General features: G+C 47.3%; 1 protein-coding gene across 1 annotated transcript; it reads right to left on the minus strand.

Moving 5' to 3' along the window:
- Window positions 1-3,857: 3,857 nt before the first annotated feature.
- Window positions 3,858-13,656, minus strand: GSTO1 (glutathione S-transferase omega 1). Its single transcript, XM_019555988.1, has 6 exons — window positions 13,559-13,656; window positions 12,131-12,239; window positions 9,753-9,975; window positions 7,985-8,086; window positions 5,688-5,794; window positions 3,858-4,370 (listed from the first exon to the last, which is right to left on the minus strand). Exons 1-6 carry the CDS (start codon window positions 13,590-13,592, stop codon window positions 4,217-4,219), a joined length of 729 nt encoding a protein of 242 aa, XP_019411533.1. The 5' UTR covers window positions 13,593-13,656; the 3' UTR covers window positions 3,858-4,216.
- Between the last annotated feature and the right edge of the window lie 1,852 nt (window positions 13,657-15,508).

A 15,508-nucleotide genomic window follows, 5' to 3' on the forward strand; every position in this document is an offset into this window, starting at 1 on the left:
CTCTTTAATAAACTTTTCTAAGATCTTCCCCAGGATAGAAGTCAGGCTGATGGGCCTGTAGTTAGCTGGATCCACTCTCCTCCCTTCCTTGAAGATCGGCACCACATTGGCCTTCTTCCAGTCTTCGGGCACTACACCAGAGCGTCAGGAGCTCTCGAAGATCCGGGCCAGGGGCTGGGCTATGACGCTCGCCAGCTCCTTGAGCACCCTGGGGTGCAGGTTGGCAGGGCCAGCTGACTTCAAGGTGTCCAGCCCCTCAAGGTGTGCCTTCAGGAGGTCAGCATTGATGAAGGGCAGGGGATCTCCCTCACTCAGGCCCCCCTGTCTCATGGTGGGCAGAGGCGTCCCATGGAACTGGTGAAAGACTGAACCAAAGTACCCATGTAGTAGGTTGGCTTTTTCCTGGGCATCGGCTGTCAGTTGTCCCATCTGGTTTAGCAGGGGTCCAATGTTGCCCTTGCTTTTCCTCTGGCTCCCCACATATCTGAAACAGGACTTTTTATTATCCTTGATCCTAGTAGCCAGTTGGAGTTCAGTTGTAGCCTTGGCTATTCTGGTTTGCTCCCTGCAGGTCCGGACCAGAGCAGAGTATTCCTCCTTGGAGGTGGATCCCGTCCTCCATCCTGTGTAGGTCTTTCTTTTTAGATGCAGGAGGTCCGCTAGTTCCTTGCTGATCCAAGGGGGCTGCTGTGCCCTCTTGCTGCCTTTCCTCCGAGATGGAATAGCCTTAGCTTGTGTATTGAGGATCGCTCCTTTGAGGAGCAACCACTCTTCCTGAACTCACCTCCCCTTGGGGCCTCACCAACAAGCCTCCTAAACTTGTCAAAATTGGCTTTCCTGAAGTTGAGGACTTCTGTATTGCTGACTGATTTGCCAGCTTTACAGTGGATGGTGAAGGTGATCAGCTCACGACCAACTTACAACTTACACTTCTGCTTACACCACCTCTAGCTTTGGCCCAGAAAGGTATAGCATTGCTGTAGGCCAGGGCAGAATGTGTTAGGGTGGGAAAAATCACTTCTTCCAGAAACAGTGGAAAACAGTGATTCACCTTGACATCCTGACAGCTCACCCAGTTGTGGCGGTAGCCATAGAAACTGTCCTATACATCTCATGCAGCCTGTCTCACTTCTGGACCTCCAGCACAGTCTCAACACATGAATGCACTGCTTGCTTTGGCTTTATCCCACCATACATTTATTCCACAAAACTAGGTCAGGGTTGAGTTTGGTTTTACTTCCAAGGACCACTGGCAACGTTGATCTTTCAAACGGAAGATGCACACATTTTACCAACGCCATCCGAGTGGGCAGGAAAAGGGTGTTATCATGTGCAAGAAGCTGCAGTTAGAAAGTCAGTGCATTATCATCTCCCTGCAAATACAATCTTCCCTCTTCCCCCATACCTCAAGAAGAAATCTGCTGTTAAAGGGCTCACAGCAAGCAAAATTAGGTTAACAACTGACACCGACTGTGCTTTGCATCAGTTTGTGAATTGGCCAGCAAAGGGAAACCAGCAATTTTCTACCTACTTATCTGCAGCACTAGACAGAGACTCAGGCACCAGAATTGTGCTTCTACCCCCTTCAACTCCGCAGGGGCTTTGGAGTACAGGCCATATCATTTCCATAAGCTTCAGCTTCATCCATCTGTGAAATGGAGACAGTTAACTTCCTCACAGGGAAAGTAGACATTGTATTTATAAAGAATATTATAGATACCAAAAAAACCCATTTTGGGGTGTCAGTGGAATACAAGGCCCCAGGGAGAGTATAGTGAAAATGATGCTGAATTGGAACTTGGGCCACCATAGACACTAGTCCTATCCAAGCCAGGTCATCCAGTAATGCAGCCAAGTATCTCTGAAGCCTTGGGCTACAGCTTCACTCCAGGGTTTTGCCTGGTTACCCATGCCTGAAAAGCAACAAAGCTTTGCTAAGCAGGCAGCTGTTGAGTTTGGGAAATCAGTACCACTCCACTCCCCCGACACAATGAGGAAGGCATTGTACCGCAGAGATGGACTACTAGCTAAATTGCTAAACAGCATCAAGGGGTTCACCGATCCAATTTCTCTGGTAATCCAGACGCAAGACTCCCCAAGTTTTGGCAGTGTTTGGCTCTAATATGCTGAAGGTGGCGAGGGCTGTTTAACAATTTAGCTCCTGGGTAACTGAGTCCAGTCCCATGCCAGCATAGGCACTATCATCTTATAGTCTCCTTCATATGTAGATCAAGTTCCAGCCCAACTCCAGCTAAGAGTTTTGCTTCCCTTAGTAGGCTCTTCCAGAGCCTAGACAGCTGTATCTCGAGTTACAAACCTTTTTTCAATTACCAGCCCAAATACACTCGGCCAGTCAGCTTTGTTCATGTGCCAAACTTACCCTTCGGCTGAAACAGTACTTTTCCTTCCCTGGTATTCGCCCCCTACCCTGATACATTTCTCCAGAGTAATCGGAATATCCCCCTTCTGCTTTCATTTTCCTAAGCCTATAAGAACACAATTTATTTAGTCTGGTTTTCATGCTACTTATGGCTGACTTTAGGCCTCTCTCAAACCCAAAGGCACTGGTCGTTGACACTGAAAACCTGTAAACTCAAGCCCCGGCAGCTGTGCAGTCCAAGCAGCTCCGAGACTAAATCTCCCAGCTTCCCCTTCCTGGGGGGTACATGGGTGTTGTATGCTACAAACACAAGACATTGGGAAGCATCGATCCTGTAACTTCCTGCTGAGGATTTCCAGGCTTCTGCACCTCAATTCCTGCTTTTACCACTCATAATTAGAGCCAGGTATGCCATGAGAGAAAGACGCCTACAGACCAATTCCTAGTTGGACTCTGTTTTAAAGACAAGTGTTGTAGTATGGATAGATTTAGTGAAAGTTGCCAAGTAAGATATGAGTGGATTAGGCTATCTAAGTATGCCTCTCAGTGACAGTGTAGGCAAGCCCTTAGGCTCATTTTGTACGACTAACTCTTCATTGCCCATAATCAACCCAATAACTCTTCTTTGTACTCACTCCATTTGGATCCTTCTTTCTTGAATAGAGGGGCTGGGGGAGGTATCAGAAGATACCGCTCTACTCTCAGCTATAGAGGAAGGATAGTATTTGTACTCTTCCCACTATTCCCTCCTCCTCAAAAGATGTGCCACTTGTCACCACTCCCTGATTACAGTTAGAAACAGCTGTGAATCTGCTTCCAGTTGAATAGCCACCTGGGAGGTCCAGCTCACGTTTATAACTTCCCTACTTATATGAAGGCGGAACAAAGTCCCACGGGCAAAATGATGGCTGCTCATTTCAGTAGACTGCACCTATGTTTCAATGCATGAGCTGGAAACTTTGAGTTCTAGTGCAGCACAGATCAATCAGGTCCCAGGCACAGCTAGGCCTGTGATCAAGTTACTTTTGACTTGTATAGGATTTAGGCCTGTTGAGGTTAAAGGTCTAAAAATGGAACCAGCATAAAATGCAGGTTATGGTCATTTTCTTTGTCATACTTCCCAAGAAGACTTGGCCCAGCTTAGAAGCTGCTGCAGTATTCTCTCCTCCATGAGCATTTTGGGGGTAGGAAGACATGTTCACGAACTCAAGCCATTCAGGATGCGATGGACATTAGGTTTGGTACTTCTAGTCTCATCAGGAGGGGAGCGTTTCAGAACTAGACAGCTTCATCTTGACTCAGAGTTGGCCATGTCAAAGAGCACCTCACACTCAACTAGGGGAATGATTCAGTATCAATATTATCCTACTGCCTTGGTCAGGACTGAAAGGCTTGAGAAACAAGTACGGAAGGCCTTGATCTAATTTCCATCCAGTTCTACATCTGGCTCGCTGCTGCATAAATTGAAGAGAGTTGCTATTTTTAAAGAAAGATTTCTCCTTTTATTGTTACAGCATCAGAATCGCTTGCTTTAAACCAAGTGACAGAGAGAGCAAATACACATCCCTACCCGTACAAAGAAGGAAGATAGAGAGCACAGAGGGTTACATCAGCACGTTTCTTTGAAGGATGTGCTCAAGGGCTGGTGACTTTCCAACTTCTGCCTGAAGCCAGCACAACCTCCGCCTGACAGGAAGAGGGAGAGTTCACAAAAGTCCACTCATCCTTTTCCAGAACAGATTAATCCCCCTCAAGAAAGACGCACACCAAACTGCACAATGAGGCACACCAGGAGAGCAGGGATGGATTTCTGAATGGGAGGTGCCCATTTGAACCTCAGAGCCCATAGTCACATGCTTCAGGGCTATTCTTGACATAAAGCTGCAGATAGCCTTTGAATGTTTGGAAGTCAGTCATTGTAGCCTTGACTGCAGGGTCCTGCTTCATGGCATCCATCCAGCACTTGAGCTTTGGAGTGTGGCCTAGACAGCTACAGGAAGAGGAAAAGCAATTAGAATACAGGGGAAACCGGGAGGATATCAAGGAAGCTGAACATGTAACGAGGTTCTGTTTGTTTTGCTTTCTCCCCGCTCCCCTCCACACAAGGTTAAGTTTAAGACAGGTGCAGGAAATAGATTTTGAGACCAAAGAGCAGAAGATAAGGACATCTCCAGAGCAATCAAGTCTTCTTGATTGGAGTGCTTAAGTGCTAGTCTAAAGAAACAAGTCGGTACTCCTTGTGCCAGTGATCTAGCATTTTACAGCAGCTTGATTACACTCTGCCTTCCCCCTTGAGAACACAGTAAGCTCTGGTTAATTTGCCACTCCAAGGGGAATGCAAGTGTGGAGTTATCCAGAAGCTACCCATTTTCGTGGGGGGCGGTGGGAAAGGAGGGCCATGTGCAAATACAGCAGTGGTAACAAACACTAAACTACATGCATAATGGAGACTGAAGTGCTGCCCCAACTTGCTGGGGTGTTGCAAGGATGACAGCCAAAACTAGTCACCCCAAAACTAGGGTAAATGAGAGCCATACAAAAGTACCCAGGATAACCCAGGTTTATTTACTGAGGATGGTCCCCGGTCTAAAAAAAAGGGGGTCTTAACAAGCTGTATGGAAAATAAGATGGAAATAAGCTGGGTGGAAAATAAGAAAATTCCCTTGAAACCACACAAAATTGGAAAAACCATGATGGAAAAACCATGTTTCTTTCACCTTTCTTCTTTTTCCTTGTCCTGCAACAACAGACAGCCCCACTAAGACTCTTCAAAGCTAAAAAAACAAACCAGGTGTGCTTGCCCACTTACCCCTGACCAACCAGGCAGTTGGGCTGCCTACCTGGGACGTGGGAAGTCAATTTAAAAGGGACCCGTTTCCCCGATTCGAATCAGAGCAGGGAACTGAAGCGAGTCCCAGGATCCCCTGACAACAGCTACTCCAGCACGAGCATCAGCAGACGGGGAAAAAGGCCCATTTGTTCGGACCCCAAATTCCAGCTTTGTCTAACCAGGTGCGTATAACAGCAACAAGCTGTGTGTGGAAACAATCAGCATTTTCCAACTGAAAAAAAGCTCTCATCCCTACTAGCTGTCATCTTGCCTTTGGAAATCCATTTTCCAAAGACTAAGCTTCTTTTTTATCCAGCAATACCTAAATACAACCCATCATTCTGCCATTTGGACAGGGGAAATTACATTCTCAGTTGCTAAGCAGAGGAATATTCCTGGCTGGGATAACTTAGTGTAATTGGAAGCTGTAACATACTTGAAAATATGTAAAGGTCCATAAAACATCCAAGCACTTACTCATACAGCTGGAAAGCTTCCAGACGTTCAAACCAAGGCCAGATCAGGTAGTCAAACATAGATACCGAGTCCCCACCGAAGAAGACAGACTGGCGATTTGCTAGAATCTGCAAAGGAGGTAAGGCAGTGTTTGCCATTAAAAATGGAATTGCATAGAAAAGCCCCGCGTGAGACAAACGTGCCGCCGTGGGAAGTGAGCGTGGGGAAGGGAATAGGCAACATGCCAAACACAGAGACAGTGCCCTTTTCCCCCAGATTAAAATAGACTGAGGGAATAAGTCACTAAACGTGTTCTAACATTAATTTAACCCCTCTTGTTCATTGCCAACTGGGCTCAAGTACCAGTGTTGCCATAGCAATTATGCACGGGCTATGGAGACAAAAGAATCCAACTGGCGGAGCTGAGATTTAACAATATCTTTAAGACTTGTCACTGCAATCTAAAAGTCACAATATGTCTTTTGCCGATTATTGTTATCGTCCAAATGATGACAATGCCTATAAGGTTGGTCAAACTAGGATATCCAAGTTGTCAGCAGGATGTTTTTATTGCATCCCTTTCAGGAACGCAGTTCTACTTGGTCCGAAGTGTACCAGACTGAATATTCAGAGGCAAGAACTCGGCTCTTGGGGCCAGCCGGGCAGCTGAGGGGGTGCAAACGAGTGGGACACGTACACCCCGAGACAGAGCTGCCTGCTCCCAGTATATGCTGCTAAACAAAGTGCAACAGGAGCAGACTGGGGCATCCATGTACTGCTGCCACCGTAAAACAGCAACAGCCCTCAAATCTCCCACAGGGAAGGAAAAGCTGAGAAGTGTTTGGAAGGCCCCTGCCCGTCTCATGAAGGATCTGGAGCTAGTTCCAGCAAGATCTTCTACTCCCACATACTCCTGTCTTCCATACAAACTTTCATGTTCATTTACTGGAATGAGTGAATACAAAGAAAGAGGGGACGAGCATCAGAACTGGGGTCCCCCCAGCCCTCGTTCTGAAAGGAAGAAAATCCAATGCCAGGCACTGAGGGGCTCTTTTATATTTTGCCTTTTCATTTTGGGGGAGGTTGGCATCTAATTTTGCACAGAAATTAAAAAACAACAAAAGCAACCCCCCTCGTTCAACCTTGCGTAGTCAACTCCCTTCCCCCAACTGCCTATTAAAATTTTCAGTCAGAAGCAGCTCATGAGTTGCTTCAGTTACCAGGTGTCCAAAAGAGAAAAAAAAACCAAGCCAGATGCAAAGAGACTTTCACAAAAAACGTGCACGTGGCTCCCTCTGTCGGTTCCCAGCAAGCAGAACAAGAGCATTTCAGCCCTCTCGAGGCTCTTCTGGCAAGCAGCCCTTGGAAGAGCAGGCTGAAGGGAATTCATCAAGCTGTGTCCTTCACTCTCAGGCTGGGCTCTCAGCCCTTGCAGGAGGGAAAGGAGCAATCCCACACCTGTCAGCCCAGACCCTGGAAAACACTGGCATCTCAAAACCCTGTGTAGCTGTAAGATGCCTTTCATTCCCTCTGCCCCAGGCATTTGTTTTGCAAGATGTCTCCTAGGAAATAGCTGCTGCTCACAGGACCCAGATTTGTCCCCCGTCAGCAATACCCAATCAGATATGCTAAAGCTGACCTCTCATTGCTGGATGCTTCAACACATCAGACAAGAAACAGCAGACAAAAGGTATCAGGGGATAAGTATATTCAAGTGTCATCCATACTGAAGTAATTGCCTGGAGGTGAAGCAAATCAGCCAGGTACCAGGCAGCTGGAGTCTGGAAATCTCAATGGGTTTTTACAGAGGAGCAGCACTGGGGAGATGCAGTTTCTTGCTTGGTATTTGGTTTTGTTACTAGCAACCCAGTCCCCTCTTCCCATTCCAAATCAGATTTTTACGAAGTAATTTTTTTGCCTGCTTTCTTTCTAGAATCACGCGTTTGAAAGGGACCCTGCAGATCACCTAATCCAACTCTCTGCACAGAAGCAGGATTCACTGCTTCAAACCATGCCAGAAGAATAGACTGTATACATCTAGAACAGCAGCAGTATTACCTGGAACTTGAAGACCAAAGAGCAAAATCCTTTAAGTCCACAAAAGGACTCATCGTTCAGATCTGATTTGCCTACACTGTTCAGAAGCTATGCTACAAAGGGGCTACAGAAAACCTCAAGGTAGACCTTAGTGAGCTGAAGGATGAAACATTTAAAAAAAAAGTCTAAGATAAACCATCATCCCAGTGTCTGCATAGAGAAGGGGGACACATGTTTGCCACAGGTCAGTTTTTGTTCAGTACCAGAGCTCCATTTCTTACCTCTTCAAACTTGCCAAGCTTCTCACTGAACTCAGCTTTCAGCGCAGTGCTGTCCTCCCCATTTTGAATGGCCATGAAATGTTTGTAGGCCAGAGGCGTAAGCTGAACAAAGCAGAGAATACCCCATTACCAAGGACCGAACCTCTCATGGAAGAGATTTTAAATAATCTCATTACAGCAATACCAGCATCTAGAATCTAGGTTGTTAAAGGCAGGGGGGAAAAAAACCCAAACCATATACAAAGCTTAATATTTAAAATAACAACATTTCAGAGGAGACTAGAATAAATTCTCCATAATAACCAGAACAGAAAGTTGCAGGATTGTAACAGTGCTGGAGAAATAGAGGAAGGAAACTCACTCTCCTTTCCATTGGTTAGGTTGAACGCATGCCAGAAAACAACCAGCAATAACAATGGTGAAATGCAAGTTCTGTCATACTCTTTATGGGGGAAAAGAGCCACATTTGAAATTCCAATGTACTTTAAAAACTTCTTTTTCTAGGTTTAGTCCAAGTACGCTCCAATGTTAAGAAAGTCTGAGGAGAGTTATTACTCATAGGTTTATTTAGCATTTTAACATTTCTTTTTGTCTCCAGCACCATTTTCCTGGGACCTGGCCTTTCCTAGCTCACATCTCAAATCCTATAGCCTCCTTTTCTCTGGCTTTGCCCAGTGTACTCTTTCTCCCATCAAAAGGCTGCAGCAAAGCTCATTCTTAGCTTGTTGCTTTGATCATATTATTTTGCTTTAAAAACCCCGCCTTCCACTGACTCCTCCCCACCTTCCAAATAGCACAAGCTCCCCATCTTCACTCTCGAAGCCTGCGATCATGCTACCAGTCATCTCTTATTTGCTGTGTATAAGTCAACTTCGACCTCAGATCAAACAACGAAGCCAGCCTCCATCACATTCTTGCGAGTGCCAAGACCACTGCCTTTCATGCTGACCAGCAGCATTGCAATGTACTTCTCTGCGGATGTCTCTACATGAGATGCCGTAACTCATCGCTATGGCGATGCAGCAACATAGCTCATTGCTATGGCAGCGTAGTGTCAGCAGGCATGAACTGTGACATCAACGCTACTGCGCAGTAGGGTCGGAAATGACCCGTGCGCTGCCGAGACTGCACACTAATGGCGGTTACTGTGCAGTCATTTAGTACAAGCTAAAGTACTTGGTTTAGCTACTAAACGACTGCACAGTACGGCACACGTGTAAAACGCGCCCTGCCTGTATCTCTAGTCTTTGGTCTTAGACTTAAAAGCTTTGAGGCACGGGGTCTTTTGTTCTCCATTTGTATATCATTTAAAATACATTGGTATTTATGGAGCTATCCATTAAAAATAGCTCCTACATACTACAGAAAGGCAAGTAAGTTAGTCCTAAACTGAATTATTGTTTCAGAACGAAGGCTCTGAAAGCAGCAGTATTGCAAATTCAGTCAGGTACCAGACTTAGGCAGAAAGCCAGTGACCGTAAACATTTTGCCATTGTTTTCCCATTGTGCACTCAGTCATGTAGGTTTTAGCTAGCTCAGTAGAGGCCATGAACCCCTTATTCTGTTTGTCAAGAGCTATCAAGGTTGCAAAGAGCTAAGCAGCATTTGACTTAGCAAACAGGTGGCTCCATCATCCCACATCTTTACAAGAGGCCTCTACTGAGGACAGGAGCCATTTCAAGAACGTCAAAGTCGTGTCTGGAGTGCTGCAAAACACGCCCAAGGCTGTATTCAAGCAGGGTGCGCCACACGTCTCACGTCACAGTACCTTGGAGAAGTGCTCCAAGAGCATCTTTTGATATGCTCGCTCATACGGGTCTTCAGGCAAGAGTTTTTTCCCCGGGTAGGCTTCATCCAAATAGTCACATGTGATTGGAGACTCATAGATCAGCTGACCCTTGCTGGTTTCCAGGACAGGTACCAACCCAAATGGATTTTTCTCAAAGAACCAGTCAGGTTTGTTCTTCAAATTGATGTTTATTATTTCATGGCTGAAGAGTTCAAGACAAAAAAAACACCCAAAAATAAACCATCGCTTCTGTAATGGTAGGGGGGGTGCCCTGCCCCAAACCAACCATGGTACCTAGGGGATAGAAAGAAAGCAAGGAAAATGAACCCATTTCCCTGTCAGCCCTTGTCTTTTCAGAAGTCCCAATAGTCTGATGGAGCTTCTTTATAGAGCACTGCCAAATCTGACACGTACCACACTAGAAATACCAAGGGCAAGAGGAAGGTGAGTAAGGGGACAGTTTTGCTTCTTAAAAACAACCCTCTTGCTCCTACCTCGGCAGTCTTCAAGAAGAGGCTGGACAGATATTTGGCTAGGGTGATACGACTGCGGCACCCGTTCCTGCCCAGGGCAGGAGGTTGGACCTAATGAACTGTTTAGGTCCCTTCAGGCCCCAAGCACTATGAAACTATCTTTACTACCAGGCAGACCCTTCCAAAAACGATAACAGTATAGTACTGACCAGCCAACCCCCATGCCCCACCTGTTCACTGAAGCTGCTTGTTGTAGCCAGAGGCAAACCTGCTATACTGCAAATGCAGGGGAAGGCAGGTCGGCTGTCCAAGCTATAGGCCTGTTTTTTTAACAAGGCTTTCTGGACATGCCAATAGCCTTTTGGTCACAGGAGAGAGGCAGCCACTTTAAGAGCACTTAAATCCTGGTGAAAGAAAATTCACACAAATCAAAGGAAGCTCGCAGAGGTGAGAAAGTATAAGCCACAGTCTGAACCTGCAACAGAATTTTAGTTTGACCCATCAGGAGGGCAAGCAATTCCCTATTCCTTTTCCAAACCTGCAGCCCAAGAAAAAAGGGCAATTTGACTGGAGTAAAAAATCCAGTATTTAAAATATGTACATTTTCTGCTCAGTCAGAAAATTCCCCAGGGCTAGCTAGACTCTTGATCACCTGATAAGTCATTTCCCCTTACTGAAAAACCAACCAACACCTTTAAAAAAACAACAACAACAACAAAAACACTCATTCAGGAGCGGCCAACTGAAAGCTAGCTATTTTAATTATTTTCCTGATACAGAAAAGTAAGTAGATGGAATGATCTGGAGTTTTAACGCCTTTGGTTGGTCAGGACAGTTCTGATCTTGGAGTCAGAAAAACACGAATGGACAAATATTTACTGTATTTATGGGGATCCAAAATCCAATATGGATCTAGATGGAGCTACAGACCTGGTAAACAGAGGTAGATGATAAGGTTTGGACTGCATGGCCCTAGAAGTTCCTTCCAAGCCTGAGATAAAAACTATTTTTTAGTTGTGAACTTTGTCATATTACTTTGCCCTTTGTAAATCAGAATTACTTTATCTCAAGAAGGAGTTTTGTTAGGATTAGTGCTTACAAAACTGTTTCAGAAAAAGAAACAAATTGTGCCTGTACATTTCCTATGGGAAAAAAGGTACTAACATCCATGATTAGCGTAAGTGGGCACATCTATGTGTGCTTTACTGCACAGTAGACCAATTTGCTGTGCAGTAAAGCATCACAATCTACATGCGCACCGCTATTAGGCCGGAGTAGACTAATGTACCCTGCTGTCGGATAGTCCTGTTAGAACCAAGTACTACCCTATGGCGGAGTAAATTAGCACAATTAAACGCATGTGTAGACACTGCACCTGGATTTGTTAACCAATTACAAATTAGTTTACTGAGTCACATTAATTGCAAGTGTAGAAAGAAAGAAAGAAAAAAAAAAAAAAGAGGTGTTAGCTTTGAGTTTTCAGTTCGCTCATCTGGTCTTCAATACAGTCAATTTAACTAATGCCTCTTGTTTGGATGAAACTTTCACACGTGAGCAGAAGACAAAATAATCATTTAAACAAAGAGAGAAACCTTTGCAATAACGGATGAGGACAAAGAGATCAGCTGGAAAGGAAGGTCAGCCCTCTGGAATACTCTGACTAATTTTTGAAAGTTTCTTGGAATTGAAGGTCATGCCCATTTGAATAGTCACCCATGGCTGGCCCAAGATTTAAGCTTGGTAGACAAATCAAGAACACTGTGACTAAAGCAATTTAAAAGAATATAAAAAAAACCCCTAGAGACCACACCAGAAACGGCTTCAGTCTCCACCACTTGTGTCAAGGACACACGAGGACCCTTAGGATAATGCACCCGGTCTTACTTAATGCCTTTGGCTTTCAGGACGAGGCGGGTTCGCTCTGCAAAGGGACAGAAGCGCATGCTGTAGAGACGGATCAGTCCCTCTGGGACGGGGCCTGGAGCAGCACTTCCTGGAAGACAACAACGCTACTCTGGTTATTCAAGGCTCACACACCTTCATCTGAAAAGCTCTTATGCTTTCCCCTAACAGGGATAAAAAGAAATCCACACATGGGCCAAGGGTGGGAAATGGCGCACGTGTGTAACAAGGGGTGCTGGTTGTAGTCACGTTGGCCTAACGACTTAGGCAGAAAAGTTCTTTGGGTAAGTGTGATATCTTTTATTAGACCACTTGAATAGTTGGAACAGTTGTTCTCTGCAAGCTTTTGGGCACAAGCACCTTTCTGTGGCAGAGGGAGAGGCAATATTGGCTTCTATTCCACCCAGGAGAATACAACACCCCAGCAGACTCTCCCTATGCCTGAAGAAGGGTGTCTGCACCCAAAAGCTTGCAAAGAACAATTTTTCCAACTATTTAGCTCGTCTCATAAAAGATATCGCATCTACCCAAAGAACCTGGTCTGCCTCTGTGTGTTCACTAGAACCTGGGAGCAAAAGCTGCTCTCAGAGGACTTGGTGTTGTAGGGTAACAGGGCTTGTGAGAGCCTCTCTTGCCCTCTTAATTAGCCTGTTCCTTAGGGAGCAGGTGCCAGGGGAAGAAGGGCTCTATTAAGATGGCAAAGCCCTGCAGAAGCAGCCGAGCGCTAGGGTGCAGCCTGCATGGAGACAGGGGTCCCCTGCCTGCCCCACGGGCCACCTCCTTGCAGGCCAAGGCAGGACCAGAGGCTAACACGGCCCTGCCCGGCTGGCAGGGGCAACACAACCCCAGGCTTCAGACACACCACAGCACAGACCCTTTCTGGGGCGTAGACCCAAACGCACTGCCCCGGAAAAGGGGCACCCACATCCAGACAGATGCAACCACAGATCCGGGGCAAGGGGATGGGTCTGCAGCTTTACAGAGGTGGGGTTGCACAGGGGAGACCTGCCCTGCAGAGGGCCGGGGATCGCCTGCACCGGGGAAGATACAGACAGACAGACCGACCGACCGTGGACTCATGCTGCAATGCGACCCTCCAAGTGTGGGGAGGAGGGGGGCTGCAGCCACCACTCAGTAGAGATGCTAAGAGAGTGCAATGCCGTGCAATCTCATATATACCTTAGACTTCTTGGGTCAGAAGGGACATACCTATGCAATGCCACACAATCTATATGCCGTGCAATATGCGGCGTGCAATACATGCACCATGCCGTGCAATGCAATATGTGGCGTGCAATATATGCTATGCCATGCCATGCAATACATGCAAGGCCGGGCCGGGCCACACAGCACAATGCAACCCGCTTCCTGCCCTCCCCGCCCTGCTCCGGGACATGGCTCCGCACTCACCCTTCCCCCGGCTCCGGGACATGGCTCCGGCCATCTCCAGCGCTGCCGCCCCGGGCCGCCTCCTTCCGCCTGCAGCGGGCAGTTAAAGGGGAAGGAGGAGCCAGCCGCCTTGCCCTGCGCCCGGGTGGGGGCTGCGAGCCGCCCCGGGCAGGCCGCGGGGGAGCGTGCTTCCCGTGCCCAGAGGACCCCCGTTCCTGTGCTAGAGGCACCGTGGCACAGAGCCGGGAGCCTAGGCGCTTGGGCTCTGCCCTGCAATGCCTGGGGCGGCTTCTGTCGCCTCTCCGTGGCTCTGCGTCTCCACCTGGACACCGGTTTTCCAGCTGCGAGCGGGCTCGAAATCGCAGAACAACAGAAAAGTTGGGTGGGAAGAGACCTCAGGAGGTCATATCTAGTAAAGCCCCCTGCTCCAAGCAGGACCAGCCGGAAGGACATCCCCCAGCCAGCGCTTTGTCTACCTGGGTCCTTGGGAGAAGGGTGTTTCCCAGCTCTGCATTCGTGGGGATGATCTTGGGACAAGACTGTCCCACTGCAGGAGCTCAGAGCACGTAATCCACACCTGTGTTGACCGGGTCCCTTAGACAGGCAAGGTGGGCAGGGTGCAGTGTGGTCTTACTGGCGCAGCTTGCCCAGGTGGGAGAGAGAGGGGATGGGCTTTGGGTGTTCAGAGCTGCTGTCGGCTCTGGGAAACAAATAGTCGTGGTTCAAGCCGAGTCCTGAATGGTTTGTCTGGGATGGTTGGATTGCACCAGCCCTCCACGCAGGGGATACCACTGATGCTGCCTGCAGCCTTGGATGCTGATAGACAGCTCTGCTTCGTGGTAGAAATAGAGACCAGGAGCTCAACAATTGAGGGGGGCACGGTAGATCTGGGGTGGGCTTCCTTAGATCATAGCTTGGCAAATATGTGCAGGTTCATGCCAAGTAAACCAGGTGCAGATGTGAGCTGCGGCAGAACAGGAGTGTAGGCAGATCAGCAGAGAAAAGTGGGTTAAAACAAGGCGGCACGAAGTGACGTGACCCCGATCACAGTAACCTCATTTTTTCTGTTCTGTCAGGGTAGGCACTTGTAAGGGGACAAGTGTACCTGGCCTTGCCGTGGGTGCACAATGCAAGCAGGAGAGGGGATGAGGAGCCATCCTTTTACACAATTCGGGGAAGGACCAGGTGGCACTGCGATCCCTGAGGCGGACTGAATGCCGCTGAATACTCCCACTGGGGCAACCGGTGAAAGCTTACGTTTGTAAGCCAGCCTAGGCCTTGGGTATGCCTCATGGGGAGTTTTTAGTCTCCTGACATCCCTTTGTTTCATTTTCCCATTGACCTGGCCCTCAGTCATAGCACGGTGCCACACACAACTTCATCTGCTGTGGATCAAAGAGCAGGAAAGGCAGGTATCAGTGAAGGGATCCGTATCAGCTCAGAGAGCAGAAACTTCTGGGATCCTTTAGTACCATCGTTTGAATCCTACAGTTCACGTTCAAAACCCTGCCTGCATTTTTTGCTCAGTCATTGCTGTTTGGTTATCTAACTTCTCTTGTCTATCAACCATGTTCCAGCAAGAGGGTGCGGCACTTGCTGCTCAGGCATGCTGAGTCCAAGGCAAACAAGCCACACATGAGCTATTTCTTGTCCCGGGACCTCCTGCATTCACATGGGATTTTCAGCCACCTTCTACTTCAATTTTACCAAAGCAATTGTGTTAGGGGAAGTATTTGTTCATTAGGTGCTGCCATTTAGCTTGTCTCCCTTCCAGGCTGAGGGTTAAATATGGAAGTACTGTATTACTTATGGCTGTGGAAGAGGGATTCACTTGAATGATTTCACTTGGCCTGTTGAATGCTGATGTGTGAAGTAATTAGCAAGGACAGGCAGCCTGATCACTCCCGGGATGAAATACAAAGGGCAAGTAGGAATCTGAATGCACAGGGGAATAGCATGAAATCTGTATAT

This window comes from Crocodylus porosus, unplaced genomic scaffold (assembly GCF_001723895.1).
Source record: "Crocodylus porosus isolate Cpor-Errol unplaced genomic scaffold, CroPor_comp1, whole genome shotgun sequence".
Taxonomy (NCBI): Eukaryota; Metazoa; Chordata; order Crocodylia; family Crocodylidae; genus Crocodylus; species Crocodylus porosus.